The sequence below is a fragment of the Sceloporus occidentalis genome, unplaced genomic scaffold, assembly GCF_023333645.1.
Source record: "Sceloporus occidentalis isolate IW3139 unplaced genomic scaffold, rSceOcc1.0.p SCAF_5, whole genome shotgun sequence".
Lineage (NCBI taxonomy): Eukaryota > Metazoa > Chordata > Lepidosauria > Squamata > Phrynosomatidae > Sceloporus > Sceloporus occidentalis.
In genome coordinates, this window is record NW_028316985.1 from 187,608,399 (window position 1) to 187,627,688 (window position 19,290).

General features: G+C 47.9%; 1 protein-coding gene across 1 annotated transcript in view; it reads right to left on the reverse strand.

Annotated features, from left to right (window-relative positions):
- Positions 1 to 580: 580 nt before the first annotated feature.
- EXOC6B (exocyst complex component 6B) overlaps positions 581 to 19,290 on the reverse strand; it is a 249,521-nt gene continuing 230,811 nt past the window's right edge. The window contains exons 21-22 of the mRNA XM_089526458.1: positions 10,223 to 10,335; positions 581 to 6,446 (exon numbers count right to left, since the gene is read on the reverse strand). Of these exons, the coding sequence (XP_089382584.1) occupies positions 6,320 to 6,446; positions 10,223 to 10,335 (240 nt within the window). The 3' untranslated portion in view covers positions 581 to 6,319. The remainder of the gene's footprint in view (positions 6,447 to 10,222; positions 10,336 to 19,290) is intronic.

Sequence of the window (19,290 nt, forward strand, 5' to 3'; positions counted from 1 at the left end):
AGAATAAGAAGAGGAAGCACAAAAGGAGGAGGGGGAAGACGAGGAAGAAAAAGGTGTGGAAAACAGAGAAGCAGAAAAGAAGTGAGAGGATGAAGAGGAAGGAAAAGAAGGAAGAGGTGGAGAACCCCCCCCCCTTTAAATGTTCCCTTGGGTTTTCAATCCCTTTTCTTCTGGTTTTAATAGACTGCGCTGTCGGCACAGATCCAGGACTGAGGCATTAGAAAAGGTAAAATGGCAGCAGATCCCACACTGGGAGAAAGTCAGGATATAAATGACACAGAGAGAGAGAGAGACAGAGATCAGTGCCATGTCAGCTTGCTTGTCTACAGGATGGTGAATCCCTTTCTCCTTTCCATCCAAACTTTGATGGAGCTGTCCACAGGGCTGGACTTATTTTGGAGACAGGGCTTGGTGCCTTTAGACATTTCCCATACATCTGGCCTAAACCTCAGAGTGGATTCTCTGTCCCATTGCCATCGAGGTTGAAGAAGGGGAAAAGAGGGAAGAAGGGTCTCCACTTTGCCATCACCAATATTTTTAAAAAAGGGATGCAGAAACAAAACCAGCCGACTTCACAGAGTCCCATGACACTGTTTTAATAAAAGTTATGGCAGGAGAATAAACATACAGTTCAAATCAACATGCGAATACCGAAACGCGGGTCAACCGGTCAACCCATGCAGCCCCCGTTTGCCAGCGACAAGAAAAAGATCCCTTGACCACCGTTGAAACTCAAAATGCCCTATGAATCCGTTCCCTCTTTTTTTGTGCAATGACTTGTGCAAATAATAACAACAACCACCACCCTTTTTATTAACCACATTACTTTACAAAAGTACTCCCTCCAAAATAAAAAATAACCGAAAAATACCCAGAAAGGAACTACCTATATATATATTGCTGATGAGTGTGTATATGTGCGTGCATGTGTGTATGTGTATGTGTATGTATGTATATATATATATAAATATGTATACGAGCAATTGATAAACAAGAGTACTGAGATGTTTCGGTGCTGGGTTTGCTTGTGATTTGAGCCAAAAAGATGCCAATGAAGCAGAAGCATTTTTGGAGTGCCTCTGTCCCGCATGAAGGATGGGAACAGGAGGCCCCAAAGGTCAGAGTCTGCTCCACTTTCCTTGCAGTTTTGGGACTTTTCTGGCACATTTGGAGTAGCCCCTTGGTCTCCTCAATGCTTCCAGCACCCTTGAAGCACCCCAGTTTTCGAAGGGGTTTCCAGCTTTGGGGTGCATTACAGCCGCTGCCATTACCCAACTGGAAGTCTCTGAAGATGGCATCTCCCGGGTTGTTTTGCCGTGACTTCAAGGGCCACAATTCTACAGTGTGAGGGGAGCAGATGGGTCCAGCAACCAAAAGGAAGGGTGCACTTTTGCAACAGGGCCCTGGATCTGAATGGTACCTCCATTTCAAGCAGACCCAAAGAATGAACTGGGGAATGGCAAATCCCATTGACTCAATGGCCATACTCTAGCTGGCTTTACCAACAGCAGAAAGGCAAATCAACCTCTCATCTAAGTGAAAAGTGTTTTATGTGGGAGGGCAAATTGTTGGGCAGGTTTCAACCAGCTGCCAACGCTGCCCTCTGCTCTTACGATGGTACCAAAGCGCCAATTTCACATTCTGATCTACAATTTTTAGCACAACCACAGAGAACGATCACGGTTAAAATACAGGAGAAGGAAAAGGATGGACGAGGAAGAGGAATCAAAGGATGAAGAAGGAAAACACAAGGAAGAAGAAAAGAAAGGGAAGAAGAAGAGAACAAAGAGGAGGAGAAGGAGAAAAAGTGAGGGAGGAGGAGGAAAAGTAGGACGAAGCAGTTGAAGTTGTTTTTCCAAAGAAAAATAAACTTGCTTTTTTTTAAAAAAAAACACATATAAAAGACTTTTAAAAAGTGAAAAGAACCAACACAAAAATATCATTGCAACAGAGAGAGTCCATCTTTCTCACTTATGGTTGGAAAGCCGGGATGGAAGAAGTGCCATGACTTGGGGCCAACGGGACGCAAGCGCTTGTGGGTTTTTCTCGAGAGGAGCTCCCTTCTGACCCGCTGGAAGGGGTTATGTCCGGGAAAATGGCCGCCAGCCATCCCCAGGGCTGCCCTTTCCCATCTTTGCAAAAGGCAGTCCAAGATGGGCTTCCAATAGCCAGCAAAGGAGCAAGATTAGGAGGCTGGACTGAGATTATTGTGCAGATGCAACCCAAAAGATGCCCCTGGGGTCCCCTGGCAATTGCACAGAAAACCTTATGGACGCAAGCACCCAATGGCACATGGGTCCATGGCACTTCTCCTACCATCTCCTCGAAATAAATGCCCAGGCATTTAGGGTGGGAGGCTTCCCCATATTGCTAAACTGAATTCCCATTAACAATGGTATGTGGCTGCTGACACGTATGCAAAGAAAGAGAGAGAGAGAGAATAACACCATCCGCTGCAGAGGACACACACAATTCATGGACATTAAAGGGGATTTTAAAAACTATTATGTGACTTTAGTTTTCTAAAGAAATACAATGAGCATCCACACACACACACGCACACACGCACACACACACACATTTTCTGCTGATTAATTTCCTTTTGAAGGGATGGTTCTGCGTTACTTAGAACAAAATCTTAATTAGGAACAGAGCGCCGAAATTCCACTTTTCATCCCCTTTTATGCGACGAGTGGTTTGGAGCCTGACCCTCCTGAAATCAGACACTCCCAGACTGAATTCCCCCGGATCGCTGAAGGCGGACCGAGGCGTTGGCTCCGGAGGTTTTGCAGGTGCCAGCCAGCCCTGGCCATGGATTGGGGCCAAAAGGGGTTTGTTTTGGCTGCTTTGAGGAGACACTGCACCACACCTCGAGTCTGGCGGTTCTGCTGGGTTCCTCTTTCAACACAGTGTCATCGCAACTGTTTGTAATGTTTTGTGTGAGAACTTCGCCTTTATTTTGCTGCTGGGTGGACTGAAGGGAACAGCCACCTGCAGAAACCATGGACTGCACTTAGACGCAGCCACCTTGAAAACTGGGAAGGCTTTGCGGCTAAACAACTGTTCCCTCTCAACCCCCTAAAATGGAACTTTCCTTGGTGCCTGAGTTGATGGGACAGTGTCAGTGGGCAACGGGTTCAAGTCCCTCATCCAGAAAGCCTTAAAGGCAAGGGACCAGGCTCCCATGAAAAGGAAGGTGTCAACATGTGGCATGCACAGCATCCACAACTGCACCCTCCTTCCTGCAACTCTGCCCTTTTTCCACTCTGGAGCAATGGTGCCCACAAACCTATGCCAGTGGCACAGGGAGCAGGACATCCCAGAATCCCCTGAAAAGTAGCCATGGATGCTGGGAGGTGTCCCCCATCTCCATGATTCCACCCAAGATGGAAACAACCCTTGTAAAGGCTTGCTTACAGCCCCTCCAGGGACGAGAGGCTTCTTGAGGTTGCATTTGCTTTGGTCTGCTTCTTGGGCTCTCCAGGGTGGCCTGAAAGGAATCTGACTGCCCCATGGAAAGCAGATGCCCCAAAGAGACCATGTGAGAGAATGGATAATGGGTTACTAACTGGGGAGCAGATGCACACCAACAGCTTCAGCTCTCACCAAGATGGCATTGCTTCACTCTCTCTCATTCTTGTGCATTGAGTAAGCCATGGAACAGCTATGGGAATGGTGCCCAAAGAGGTCTGGACTGGTTCACAGCAACTTAATTTGGCCGTGGGACCAATACCATCAAAGGCAAGGAAACATCATCCAGCTCAGCAACATCAGACTGGCTTTGGTATCTCTTGCACCTTGCATCTTGGCAGTGATATTGTTGGTGTTAAGAGTGCCCACTTTACTGCCACTCTCACAGTCTGGGGGAATGGCCTAGGACAGATCAATGCCCCCCAATACCAGGGAGGAGAGGTGGCCATCCTTCGGCTATCCCCAGTGATCAAAGAGCACAAGAAAGGCAAAACGGTGTTGGGATAGAAAGGTTGTGCGACCCTAAATCATTGAGGGATTTCTTGGGGAGGGAAGTTGGCAGCTATCTCTCCCCCTCTGCTTGGTCTCAGACAATTCCATGTTTTCCATTTCCAGGCAGATATGCAAAGCTCGGCCTGCTGAGGGGTGGCTTTTGGCAACCTTCCCTTTTCAAAGGAATTGCGTCACCCACCTTGGCAACCTTGGACTCACTGGGCATCCCAGGGGACACAAGACCACCTTTGGGATCCCGGAGGACTTCTGATATTTTTAGAATGAATTTTTAAAAAAAGGAAAAGGTGGGTTTCCCTCCCAAACAACAGACAAGCGGCACCCACATATTCCTACAAGTGGTGACTGACCCCATCCAGCCCTCCTCTTTGCACCATCATACAATTCTCTCCCTGTCACCCCCAAGCTGGCCATGAAGGACATCTCCCGATGCCACTGGGGCCACCTGCACCATTAGCCTTGGTTGGCATTTCCCTAATGCTCCAGAAGAACGGCAGCCTCAAATCTCCCACCATCTTTTCCTCAAGAAATGGAAGGCAGGTGGGTGCAGTACATTGAGAATTTGGGGGACGGGAGGCTCAATGTGGAAGAAATACAAGAGCTCTTCCACTTTCTGGGAGTCTTTTACTGATTTATCACAGTCCCCCAAAACATGATGTCTACACTTTCTTACTGGGAGGGGATATGGACCTACAACTAAGGGGAAAACATGAACCGAAAGAGACGCCCCAAGCAATCCAGTGGGTCCCTTGTCCCTCAGCGTGAACTAGTCCCTTCTTCAAAAACTCCTATTTAGAAACTTTTTTTTAAGAAAAGGAAGATTCTTATACAGTTCCTACAAACATTAAACAAAGCCCTCCCCTTATGATCCTTTTATAACCCTGAAAAGAATGAAGAAGGGGAGATGGTTTGAAAGCAGATCGCTTACAAAGAGAGCCACTGCTATTCAGAGGCTGATAAACCCTTTAAAAAGAAGACAACGACTGAAACGCACCACGGAGAAATAACGTCTAAAATAAGCAGCTTGCTCCAAAGAAGGATGTCAGGGCGGTAACTGAGGTCCAGTGGAGGGATGCGCAAGGCCCCCTGTGCAAGAGGTTTTGGCACTGCGGCAACCCCACAACCCTGGCGTCTGCAGGGACACCCACCTGGTACTTCTGGGGAAGGCTCAGAAACATAAAACAGGTCCTCAAAACAAGTTTTTAAAAAAGAAAAAACTCTGAACTACAAGTAAGAGCCCAAAGAAAACACAGTGCAAAAAGAGAAGGCAATGCAGAACCACTTTGGCGGGTTCTTCCAAAGGCCTTGAATTCATTCCCTTTAATACCAGACAGCAAAGAGGGAGGGTAGCACAAAAGGGGAAAGGAGAGAAGGTCTTCTCTCCCCACATTAAAAGAAAAAGAAAAAATTCCCAACTCCTTTTCCTGCTGCAAATTGGCTCTGGAGCGCTTGGCCCTCCAAAGCCCCCAAGATCCCAAGACCCTCCCTTGCCTCTTCTACGACCCTCAGCTGCACCACTTGGTGCATAAAACCCAGAGATCTCAAGGCCCCTTTCTTCACAGACTCACTATAGGCATGGAATACTGGACAATTGGAAAACTAAACATACAAATAGCCAGGGTCTCACGGGGACAGATACTTTCCCTTTCAGACAGGAGAACAGCAGACCCAAAGAAGCACCATCCCCACAGAGAGGGTCTCCAGCATGAGGCAAAAGGACTATTTGAATACCCAAGGTTCAGCACCAGGTCCCTGGAAGCGCTTCATGGAGCAAGGTACCACTGGATCACCTGCGTGACCAGCTGTGCCACCTGGGAATCCAAACACTGGTGTCTTCACCATGGGACAAAGGCCACCCCCAGCACAAAAACAGAATGAAAAGGCCCCCTTGGGGGAGGAATGCATTCTAAAAGGATCCCCTCCAGCCCCATAAAGCATGTGACTACCATGCATAACCAAATAAAACACATCCTTGCCAAGGGGCATCTGGAAGAAACCTGGGTGTACCTCTGACATGGCAACCGCCTTTTTTTAAACACAATGGCACTGTTTACAAAACCCAACCCATGTTCCTGGTGTTTGTCTTCCAGAAGGGGCTTCTGTCACAGCCTTTACAAAGCGGCTCCAAGCCCCCGGAAGCAGGAGGTAGCTGCAGAAAACAGAAGATGTGCCTGCCATGAAGGGTGTCAAAGGCATCCAGGCAGCGAGATCCCATTCCTCCACAGAGCAGCAGCGGCAGACTCCGCAGGCCAAACGCAGCTTCCTCTCCCTGCAGGGCACAGACCCCCGGACGCCGTCCCAAACCCCGACCCAGGCAACCGCCTGGACCGCCGTCCCCTCAAGAGTGGTGGCTGTTGATGAGGCCGCGCAGCTGCTTCGCCACAGTCTCTATCAGCTTCTGCTTGTCCCTCTCGTTCTTCCGGAACTGCGCAAAGACGTTGTTCTTGCGGCTGGTGTCCTTCATCCTGCACGGATTGAGAAGAAGGGGGTCAAGCCAGAGGAACATCTGCACGCACAAACACACACCCTCACACACAAAGCCATTCTGCTCAGGAAGCTTCCTTTGCATGAAGACCCAGGACTGTTGGGACAGGGTGACCAGTGGTCCTCCTTTTCCCAGACATGCATTGCGTTTCAATATTCTGTCCAGGAGGAATTCCAAAATGTCCTCCATTTGGAGCATGACTAAGAAGCATGAATTTATATTCCTATGAGCATTTTTCACTTTTATTGGGTTATGCCCTACATTTGTCTTGAATGTACTACATTTTGTGGTATCTTGTCTTCCTCTCTAGTTCACTTTCTTACTTCTACTGATGCAACCCTTAGGAAAGGCATGTGCTGAGGACTGGCAACCAAGAACCTTCAGGAGGGCATGGTTCAAATACTGGAAAAGTGATGTGGGCATGATCCATATTTAGCAAGTGTCTGCATGTATGTATATGTGCCTTCAAATTGCCTGTGTACTTATGGCCACCCCATACATTTCAGTGGATTTTCTAAGGCAAGGAGGACTCTGAGGTGGTGTTGCCAGTCCTTTCCTCAGTGCCTGGGATGCATTCTCATCCCATCCAAATGCCAACCAGAGCATGACCCTGATGAGCTTCCAAGATCAGACTGGATCTGGGGTCTTGAGGTACTTGGGTTTCCATATCCTTTTCTTTGGGTGCCTAAACTGCATTTCCCAAGGCTCTGCTGAAAAGTATTAACTTCCTCCTGTAATAAAGAAGCCCAGACAATATGAAATTCTTTCGTTTCTGACTGCTGAGCACCAAAGCAGGGCACACATTGCTGTCCATGGGTGGGAAAGAGATGGACCCTTTCTCCAAAGAAGGACCAGAGCACCGTCTTTGCAAATCTCTCCCTGAACCATCTTCCTAGGCCTGCCCTTCAGTTTTCTGCACAAAATGGCAAATGTGCCACATTGCACTTGGAAATCCTGTCACACAGAAAGCCAAGAGGCCAGGAATCGGACGGGTTTGGGCATTACAAAAACAACTGGTGCAAAGTCTTTATGTCTTGCAAAGGAGGCAGCCGCTCTCTGCCCTGGAGATCCATCCCTGATGGTGAACACCTGCCCTTAGAAACAGATGAAGAGTTTCTGGGAATTTTGAAGTTGGAGAGAGAAATATGTTTCCCCCTTCAAAGGATTTTTTTAATATACAGGAGTTTTCACAAAACTTGGGGGGAAATGCCTGCCAGCCAACCATGCCTGTTTTAAAACCCAAGAGTAGTGAAAAGTGACGTGAGACGCAGTCTCCATTGCTGTGGCGCACCGTCACATCAGGAATAAATCACAAAGCCTCTGATCTGTTTGAAAGTCTGACTGAAAGGCTCTTGATGGATGCTGGAGCCCAGTGGGGCTATTATGCTATGAAATAGGAGCACAGGTAAGAGGAAGATAATGGCCAAAGCCCTCAACCAAAACGCTTAGCATCCTCCTGCCCCAGGGCTTTTTTTTTTTTTTTTTTGGGGGGGGGGGTTGCTGATGCTTCCCTCTAAATGGGAAAAGCAACCCTGGGAGAACAGCTCTGCTCCAGCAGCTATTATCAAGTCAGAGGACATTATCAGACAAGGGAAATTGGAAGTATAATCCAATGGCTATCCAAACGCAATCATGGGTTTTAACGTTATTGCTTGATAGACTACCACACACAATTTCGGGCAATGGCAAGCTATTTTCGGGCAATGGGGAGTCAGTTCGAATGCAATTCGCATTCACGTAAATTTGCTGAACTAGTGAATGCGTTCTGGCCCCACTTTCTTTTCATTCAAAATTAAGAGAAATCCCTCCCGTGGGATTAACTCCACAAATGCTAAAGGGACAGGAGGAGGCTGCTTCCAGGAGGATGGACATGGCACCAGGAACCACACAATACGAGGGTTTGTGGCACAGAGAACCAAGGAAGCCCCAAACCAGCCAGATACTTACTCTCGCAAAATCCTGGCAAGGAAAGGGCGAGAAGAGAAAAGAGAGATAAACCAAAACAACAGGTTAAGCAGTGGCTGGGGAAGTCAGGAAGTTAGATCCACAGTGCCAACGCAGCAGAGACCTTGCAAGCCATTCTGGTCTTGGGGAGGAAGAGGAAGGAAGGAAAGAAGGAAGGAAGGAAGGAAGGAAGGAAGGAAGGAAGGAAGGAAGGAAGGAAGGAGAAATCGAAGAGCAAGCACTATGCCACTTGAAGCCCAGCTGGAGCTGCAAAGGAGGGGAGCAGGGTGGGCAGAGTTGGGGGTATCCTTGGGTAAAAGCTGAAGTCATTTTGCACAATGCAGGAAATAATGACAGCAGTAGCTGGTAAGCACAGCTCTCCATAAGCAACACAGACGCTAAAAACTGCACTTTTTTGTGGTATGATCTTTTCTTTCATTTCTTCATACGAAAAATTCATTTGTCAAAAATGCATCACTCACCAGAAGGAAAACAATGTTTTTGCACAGAGAACAGTGTGTTTTTTGTGCAAAGTGTTTTTTGAGTCAAATGTAAGACTTATGAGCATTTATGGTTTTTTGTGGGTTTTTTGGGCTCAGTGGCCATGTTCTAGAAGATTTTCTTCCTGACGTTTCGCCAGCAGCATCTGTGGCATCTGGCATCTTCGACTTCACATTATGAGCATTTATTTTTATTTATTTATTTTTGCAAAACATCCCCAAATGCAAAATATGTGGTGAGCCATCTCACAGCAACTGACAAAATGTCTTTGCTCTTCTATGATTTTATGTTAATTTCCTCCCTTACCCTTTAAAGACGATTTAAGTTGCTTGCCCTGATCACAACAACATATTCTATACATTTAAATCCTTTCTTTTGCCCATTCAGAGCCTCCTGCCAATCAGTTTTCTCCAAGAGCTAGGATTTCTCTTCTTATCAGAGATGGAGACAAACATTCCCATCGCAGCTGGAGATGCCCAGCACCCATAGCTTTCATCCAAAGATAACTGAAATCCCTCCAGAAAAGTGGCATGATTTTCTTCCCCAACCCCAGGTTCTAAAATTGAGAAAACTAAAAAGTCTGCCTCTTCTTTCTCCAAATCTGTAGCTGTGCAGGTATTTCAGTTGAGGATTTGGAAATACAGTCTGCAAAGGTATCATGCAGCTCCTTTGAGACTAACTAGAAAAGAGAATTTGGTAGCATGAGCTTTTGTAGATGTGAGCCTACCATTGAGAGACTGTGTGGTGTAGTGGTTTGAGCGCTGGACTAGGGCCTCCAGAGATCAGGGTTCATGTAAACCTACTAGGGGACCTTGGACAACTCACATTCTCTCAACTTCAGATGAAGGCAAGGACAAAGCTCCTCTGACAAGAAAACCCCATGATCAGGTTGCCTTAGGGTCATCAAGTCAGAAGTGACTTGAAGGCACACAACAACAACGACAACCCATCAATTTACACACATGTAGGCTGATCATGTTCACTTCAATAAAACCTCCCTCTGTAGATACTGAGAAGGACTGGCAGCAAGCAGAAGCAACCTGTAGCAATGCAATGCACACAATAACACACCACACAGACACACACAGACGAAGAAACTACAGCCATAGCGAGAAAGGCTCGACTCCATGGGGCAGAAGGCGTGCAACAGCTGAGCAGCAAGCGATGGCCGAACTCCCCCAGCCTCCAAAAAGCACGGCCCAGGCAGCCCAGGCAAAGAATGATTGGGGAGGGGGCTTAGGCACAGTGGGGAGAAGCTCTCTGCTTGTCAAAGCAAGCACAGGAACCATGGAAAGAATGCCGTGCACTCACTTCTCCAGCAAGATCAGGGCCGTCGTCGGGTTCACGCGAAGGTATTTGCAGGTTGGTTGCCCGTAGTCGGCTAGGTATGTCGACCAGTCCCACTGGAGGAACAGATCCAAGAGCTGGAAAAGAGAAAGGGGGAAAAGGGGGAGAGGTTTGGTTACAGCCACGAAGAACACAGAAGGGTCATCGTTTGAGATGCAGTGTCGCCTGCCCAAGGATGGGGTGCAACCTTTGGATCTGGGTTCAATGCCCAGCTTGCTCAGTTGCCCCATGGCACTACCATGGAGCCACTGACAAGCCTATAGCAATTTGCTATACCTGCCTCATTACTTCCATTTTATTAAGCATCCCTGAATCCTAGGGCTGGAAAGTGGCAGTGGATGGCACACACACATTCACACAAATGAGCATGTGCCTATGCGTGCAGAACATGCATAGACACATGTTTATTTGTGTGTTTGTGTGAATGTGTGTGTGTGTGTCCCTCCCCACTTTCCAAACCTGTGAGTCAAGACTCTTCCAAAATTTAAAACCAATAAAGATAAAATCGGCATCCCTAAAGAATAACCCCAACCTCACCGCAGTTAAACTATAATGTTATTATCAAAAGAAATCAAATTGTTCAAAATGTGGTTATAAGAGATATAATAAGATAATACGCATCGTCAAAAAAGACAAAATAAATAGTTAGAAGAGCAAATGAGGTTTGAAATGGCCCTATGAGCCAAACTGACCAAGCTGAGGCTGTCACACTTTGGACATATCACGCGACAACAACAACAACAACAACAACAATAACCTTTATTTCTAAACAGAAGTGGCCCCAAGGCCAATCCTGGTTTTGGAAAACAGACATATTTCTTAAAAAATTAAATGCTAAACAGTACAAAGCTATTTAAGGGGTGAGTTGCTGCTTGTAGCTCCTTCCAGGTGAGGCTCCTCACTCTACCTTTTCCATAAGAGGAGGGTGACCCAAACAGTGAAAGGTCTGGAAGCTACCAAGCCTTGTGAGGAGAGACCTAGGAAGCTGGGAAGGTTTAGCCTAGAGAAGAGGAGGTCAAGAGGGGTATGATAGCCACATTTAAACATTTGAAGGGAGTCATATTGAGGAAGCTTGTTTTCTGCAACTCTAGAGAATAGGATACAGAGCAATGGATTCAAGCTACAGGAAAAGAGATCCCACCTAAATACTAGGGAGAACTTCCTGGCAATAAGGGCTGTTGGGCAAAGTGGTCCTATTACCTCCCTTGTTCTAGACACTATATTTCTATTGATGCAGCCTAGAACTGCATGGGCTGTTTAAGCTGATGCATCACACTGTTGAGTCATGTTCAACTCGTGGTGTACTAGCACTCCCAGATCCCCCCTAAATGGCCAGGGGGTCTTTGCAGCCTCTCATTCATCAGGTCACCATTAGTGCAAGTTGACTTGACGGCAGACCCTTCCAGCTCTAGGATTCTATGAAATCAGGCTTTGGAGGCATATTCTAAGAGCTGTGAGACAGTGGATTAGATGCTTGTACCTTGCAAGTCATTAGACAGAGCTTGGATGGACATCTTTTGGGAATACTTTAGCCGTGAGTTCCTGCAGGACAGGAGGGCCGGATTAGATGGGTCCTGTGTCCCCTTCCAGCTCTGTGAGTCTATGATCCTTATTTGGGGCTGTCTAGTGGTCAGGACTGGTGGCTCTTGCTGTCTGCCTGCTGAATTTCCAACCGCTGCTCTTTCCTAGCTCTGGAGTGTGCAGCTGTCAAGCCTGATTTATATGGAGCTGTGCAGCTCAACTCCTCCAGTTTGGAGAATGGATGGTATTTGCATATTTTTATTTTGGGGGGAGGGTGGTGGTGGAGTTGGGCTCTACCCCAGAAGGCAGCGGCTGCATGTTGGGTGGGAGTCTGGGGCTTCCCTTGTGCAAGACTACTCTCACCCCCAACAAGAACACTGCTGCTGCTGATGATGATTTAGTTGCGGAGGTGAAAAGTTTAAACAGTAAAACCAATAAAACCACATTTATGTGACAGATAAATCGCCTTGCATTGTCAAAGAGTTCTGGTGCGAGTGCTGCTTCGCTGCTGGCTTTGCAAAGGGACCCTCCTCCTCTTGCAAGGGTCAATGAAGGAATGAAGAAGGAGAGAGGAAGAACAGGAAGAGGAGGAAGAGGAGGAGAGGACTGCAGCCAACCAGTCAGGCCTGCAAGGCAGAAAGAAAGGAAGCAGCCCCAGGGAGCCCATGGGAGAGAAAGGGACCCCCAGCCAGGTCCACAAGATTGATAGGGCTCAGCGGCTGTAAAACACACAGGCCATCCATCATCCCTTCTCCCCTCGGCTCTTGCACACTAGACACGCTGTGAGCCTTTGCTGGAGAAGGAGATGACACCAGGCATCCTGGACTGTGGGGTGAAAGGGCATGTCATCACAGAAGGGACGGAGTGGCCTTGGCTTACATGGGGCTGGGCAGCATACAAGTCGCCCCTGGGCCACATACAGCCCCCCCAGGGGCTTTCTTGGGGGACCTTCACTCTTGTAGCCAATGCAATTCTAGGTTGCATCAATAGAAATATAGTGTTGAGGTAAGTGGTTCCCAGTCCTATTCTCTGGGGCAGCAGAAAACAAGCTTGCTCCCTCCTCAATATGACACCCCTTCCAATATTTAAACAGGGCTATCATATCAACTCTTAACCTTCTCTTCTCCAGGCAGAGTTGCACAAGTGCCACAGATCTTCATTAAGAGATGCTCTATCTCTGCAGTGTAGATTCTTGGTCACTGGGGTGTTTGGGGAGAAGTCATATTGGCAGTCTTTGGGCCATTTTCCCATTGTAAGTATTGCTGTTGTTTTTTTAAATTAAAAAGTAAGTAAATATCTCTTTTGAGATGGAGAGAGCACCTCCAAATGAAAATGCTGCCCTGCTATGAAATTTCCCTTCCATCCCGAAATCCGCAGCATTGCAAAGAAGGAGACACTGATCATTCTTCCCAGCTAGTCCTCTTCTCTTTGCTGCATTTACCTTCCCTTGGTTGCTTTGCCTGCCTCTTTGCTTTGGAAGACTAAACGCTATTTCTAAACTCTCAACGGAAGTGTTAGGTTACTGCACTGAGAGAAATGTAAGAATCATGCGTTCTGTGTGTGTGTGTGTGTGTGTGCGCGCGCGAGCATGTGAAATTCTTATGGAAAGGCAATGCCTTCATTTCTCCACCCCAGCTATACCCTTGGGTCTATCCAAAATGCCCATTCCCTGAAGGATTCTTGCACATTTGTAGGGGAGGAAGAAGAACTTGAGTTGATGCCCATAATGGACAAGTTTTATTCTAGTGTGCTCACTGCAGCAACCGAGAGGGAGGCAAAACCAGCAGACAAGACCAGTTTCCAGACCAGGAAGGGAAGTTAACTGGCCAGTCCTAACTGGCTTCAAATGGCCCGACGGACTCTCCTCAATTACAATGGGATAGTGCTTGCCTTTCCAGACCAAGGAGCTTAAGGTCACATGCAAAAGAGCCAGCAAGTGGATGCTTCTAGGGGCCCCCTGTTTGTTAGTGCAAATGCCACATTTTGGCACCTTCTGTCCTCAAATGTTCCCCAAGTGCCACGTTTGCTGCAGCCGCTCCTTTTGCTCCACACTGGAGCAGCTGAAAAAGAGCCCAAACGCTTCTGTTTCTGTGGTGAAGGTGCTCCATTCCAGCTTGTCCAGAGGAGCCAAATCTGGCGCGGTGAACATGGCTGGGTACCAGGATGCTAGCTTCTAATTCCACCTTGGCTAAGCCCCTTTCTCTCCAGCTCTGTTCCTTGATCCATAAATCCATGAAGTAGTACCGCCTTCAATTTCAAGACAGAACAACCAGACTTTTGCAAAACAGTGCTTAACATCACCTTTCTGACTTTGAAGATAAAGCAGTTGGGAGGGAACCTGAGCTCTTCCAGAGGTGCGGTGCCAAACCGGGACCCTGTGTGAGCTTTCAGCCTAAAGGTCCTGCAGCCCTTCATCCCCCAGCTGCTATTTACCCCATTTGCTGCTCACTTTATTTTGGGTTCAAATACCAGAGAAATGGCTGCATGCACCCCAGAATATCCAATGCACAACTTGCCACAAGAATGGGAACGATGGGAACACCGTCTTTGCCGAAGATGCGAGAGAGAAGGGGGCCGGTCTGTCAATGTTCCTCCAGAGCACTGCTGACTTTCAAGGAGCCAGACCGGGGCCACAGACATCTGTTTATGTCCTCAAACAATCCTTGAAAAGCTCGCAGGACAGACGGCGGTTCAACAGTGCCGAGTCTTCAGGGCGGCCGCACCCGTATCTCTCCTGTCTGGATTGTTTTTGGATGCACTCCTGGGCCCGTTTGTAGGCTTCTGTCTTTATTAAATTAGGTTTCCAGTGGATGGATTCCAGAAACCTTCGCTCACATCTGCGCTTGCCGCGTTGAAGCACTTTCATTTTTTCCATCTGCAAATGCTCATAATTTATTCCCAGGAATATCGCTCAGCTTCCAGTAAGTCCAAAGTGTTATTGTGAGACTGCAACCCAAGAGTCTCTCCTGACCACTTCCATTTTAAGGACGTGGTGTCAAAGTGTCACTTAAGCAGGGACACACACACACATACATACATACACATGTGTGTGCAAACACACACCTTGGCTCTATTTTGCTAACCTTTTAGGGCTGGCAGTTAGCTTCCAGACCTGCCAGCATTCATTCTTCAACAGTACTGCTTTGCATTTGCCATACATTTAATGTGGCTGGTCATGTGCGCACCACATTGGGAAGAGATCTGTGAATGGCCCTCTTATTTTATTTATTTTATTTGTAAGCCGCCTTTCTCCCAGGAGGGATGCTCTTGAAAGAGTGTGCATTGTTGGCAGAGGGTGAAGTCACACCCCTGAGAAGGGCATGCTGTGAACATGGAGGGAAAAGACATCCACTCTGTGGCATCCCCAGCTCAAAAAAGACTTGGACATTGAGATTCATCATTAGAATCATCAAAAACAGAGTTGGAAGGAAACCCAAAGGGCCATCCAGTCCAGCCCACTGCCAGGCAGGCCTAGACAACTAAAGCGCTCCTGAAAGATGCCCTGCTTAAAGCTCTGCTTAAAGGAAGTCTGCTTAAAGACCTTCAAAGAAGGAGGGACCACGATCCAGGGAAAGCTGGATCGAAGTGCAGGGGGATCTACAGTTCCAGCATTTTCGTTCTCACAGGTGGGCAACTGGATCATTGAATCATAGGAGCCTAGAGTTGGAAGAGACCCCAAGGGCCATCCAGTCCAACCCCTTCTGCCATGCAGGAACTCTCAATCAAAGCATCCTCGACAAATGGCTAAACATCCCCAGCTCCCTAAGTCTCTCTTCATAGGGCATGGTTTCCAGACCCTTCACCATTTTAGTCCCCCTTCCCCTGACACGCTCCAATTTGTCAACATTGATGCATATGCAGCCTTGTGCAAGTGAAAAAACAAAAAGCAATGAAAAGGGTGAACATCCACAGGATCTTTGAAGCAGACCTTAATCTGCAGGAAACAAACTAAAGAGGGTTATTATTTTTTTAAAATTCATTTTTTAAAACTCTCTCATACTTCACATTTTTGTCTCCAGACTGCAGGAGCCAAGGAGTTTTTTGACTCCGTCGCCAGTCTCTGCAGCTCAGCACCTGCAGCCGACAGCCAGCAGCCGAATTCCTCAGCAAGGGCTGACCTGGCTCAGCTGTTGTCGCTTGCAATGTGTGCGTAAATGTGTGTATGTGTGAACCGAATGTAGGGAGGGGTCTGTGAGGTCCTATGGAAAGGAAAAGCAGAGAAAATCTGCCCCTTGACTTTCAGGCTTGGCTCAGGGAAGGAGAGATCCTTGCAACAAAGCAGAAGGGATATTTCTCCTTGATTCTTTGCCTACAACTCAACATGTCCTTGTGTTGTGTCTTCTTGCATGGCCAAAGGGGGTTAGAGTAGATGACCGTTGGGGTCCCTTTCAACTCTATGACAATAGATGACCACCTCTTCTTTCCACACTTGTTCCACTGGGAAATAAATGTCCTTTGCCACCTGGCCAGGCTCCTGACTAGGCATGGGATCCCAGTGTTTTATCCAAGGTTCCCTCTTCTCCTTTTCCTCTTTTTCCTTGTTCTCACTATTCCAGGTGAGGCCTGACCAAGGCAGAATAGAGTGGCACTATTACTTTCTAGACACTATACTTCTATTGATGTCTCGCACTGGCCTTTTTATCTGCCGCATCGCACTGCTGACTCATGTTCAACTTGTGATCTCCTTGGACTCCTAGATCCCTTTCACACGTATAAGTCTCCTTAAGCCAGGTGTCCCCCATAATCCTATATCTATGCATTTCATTTTTCCACCCTAAGTGCACTACCTTACACTTCTCCGTGTTGAATTTCATTTCGTTACTGTTATATGGTAAACTTTAAGGTGCTTTGGCCTGCCCTGGTGGCGCAGTGGTTAAATGCCTGTCCTGCAGCCACTCACTCATAAAACCATAAGGTTGTGAGTTCAATGCCAGCCAAGGGGGCTCAAGTTTGACTCAGGCTTGCATCCTTCCGAGGAGGTGGCTAAAATGGGTACCCAGATTGTAGGGGGCAATTAGCTTACAGTTGTAAACTGCTTAGACACTGCTAGTTCAGAATGAAGCGGTATATAAATGAAGCTGTTTGTTTGTTGTTGTATGCCCTGAAGTCATTCCCAACTTATGGTGACTCTAAGGGGAACCTATCTGGGCATGTTTCTTCAGAGGGGAGGGTTGCCATTGCCATCCTCCTAGGCAAAGAGCATGTGTGACTTGCCCAGGGTCACCTGGTGGGTTTCAGATCTGAGCAAGGATTCAAACCCTGGTCTCCAGAGTCATAGTCCAACATTCAAACCAGGTGGTTTACAGCACAGGAAACCAGGGCAGCCCTTCAGCAACTCCTCCCAGCTGGTGGTAACCCCTAAGATGCCAATTGTGCCTGGACTACGCCAAGGCGGATGCCCCAGATCCCCTGAGCTTGGACGCATATCCACCCGGGGCGAGGCAGATGGAAGGTGCCTCCCTGGGGTGATGCAGTGGAAAAGCAAACAAGGGGAACCAAAGGGCACAGGTGTGACCCGTCACCCATCCCAGCAGCTCTGAGAAACAAAAAAAGCTCCCAGCTCAAGGGAAAGTTCACTGTCCCTGTCTCCTCCTAGAGTTGGACTGGCACGCAAAGGCTGATCCATCTAGCCGTGTTGCTGTTGCGTGCCTTCATGTCATTTCTGACTTATGGAGACCCTAAGGGGTTTTCTTGGCAAGTTTCTTCAGAGGGCGGTTGCCGTTGCCACCCTCTGAGGCCTTAATTCAGAATAATGCCATTCAGGTTGTTGTTGTTGTGCACCTTCAAGTGATTTCTGACTTTCTATGCCGCCAGACAGTGGTTAACATTTGGCTATGCTGTGCCCCCCCCCCCAGAGCCACTCTTCGTTCTCCTGGTTTTTCTTGGAGCATGGTGGAGTCTCCTTCTTTGGAGGTTTTTAAACAGAGGCTGATGGCCATCTGTTGGGGATGCTTTGGTTTCCTGCATGGCAGAAATGGATTGGTCATGATGACTCTTGGGATCCCTTCCAACTGTATGATTCTGCGATTCTTTTTTGGTGATGGCTTACACTGGATGCAAACGGAGCTGATTCCGTCTCCAAAATAACGAGAAACCTATTCCCAATATTTGCAGCCTCAACCTTCCTGATGGCCATCTGTCAGAGATGCTTTGATTGTGAATTCCTGCATGACAGAAAGGGGATGGATTGGATGGCCCTTGGGGTTTCCTCCGATTCTATGATTCTATGACTCAGAGAGATTCGCGAACCCAAAAAATAATGGGAACAATGATCTCGATCAGCACCAGCACAGTGATCCACATCTCCCCTGGACAGAAATATTGGGTGCGAATTCCCCCTGGATGATTTTCACATTGGAAATGACCCCCAAGTGGCTGGGGCACTTAACCCAGATCCCAGGTGAGGGCCCAGTGCAGCAAAGGCTCTTTGCCACTTTCTCCAAAAGGGTGGAGCCGGTGGAACGGCAGGTGCACGCCCTGGCTCTGCGGCAACGCCCGGCTGATGCCCGGCGCGGATCTCCCGTTGCCCTTCTCTGCGTGCCAAGTTGCTTTGTGAATGGCAGGTCCTTTTGTTTACCCGGTGGAGGCTGGGTGGGGAAGCCAAGGAAGAGGGTGACCTCTCCCTCAACCCGTCCTGTCTGAATGAAGCCGCCGAGGCTCTCACCTCCCTGTGAACCTTTCAGATTATCTCAGAGGAGCTTCACCTTGCCTTGAACTTGGATGCTGCTCCTGCTGTTGCAACTGAGGCTCTCCGGCGCAAGTCACGTAGCGTTGCTAAACACTGTTGGAACGGCGCATGCCAATGCTGCTATGGCACCGTCAACAAAGCTCTGCACGCTTTGGAGGAAGGGTTCGCTCGGCTTCCGCGTGGCTCTCCAAGCACGACTCGGTGACGCACTACGGGGGAATCCCATGAGGAACAGGGGATGGAGCACATTGCCCACGGGTCTCTGGCAAGCCTGGGAAACCTCACAGACTGGCACCGGTGTGGCAACCTGTGGGACCAGACCTCCAGCAGCAGGCTGTCAGAGAGGCACCAGGACCACCATTAAGCAGTTAGCACCCACTGGCTGCTTCGAATCATAGAGTCATAGGGGTTGTTCCCACTTAATATTTGAAACGATTTAAAATACAACGTTTTTAATAAAACCAATTCAAAATAACCCTGGTGTTATCTCGCGTTCCGAAACGCGTTATTCTTCGTTCCCATCTGGTTATTTAAATCGAAGTTTTTACCTGCAAGCGTTCCTACTTGGCATGAAATCGGTGTTTAAATAAATCGATTCTTCTCCTCCATGCCTTATTTGGGGCTGTCAATCAATAGTACGTCAGAATGACGTAACGTTAATCCGGAATATTTGGAAGCGATTTAACTTTTGGCATCGTTTCCATTTCATTTCCCAAGACAGCCAGGGAGAATCCCTTCAGAGAGCCCAGAGATCAATGGGAGAGGCTTCTGGCAAAGCGAATTTGAGGAGCCCAAGCTGTTTCCAGAGAAACTATGGGGATAG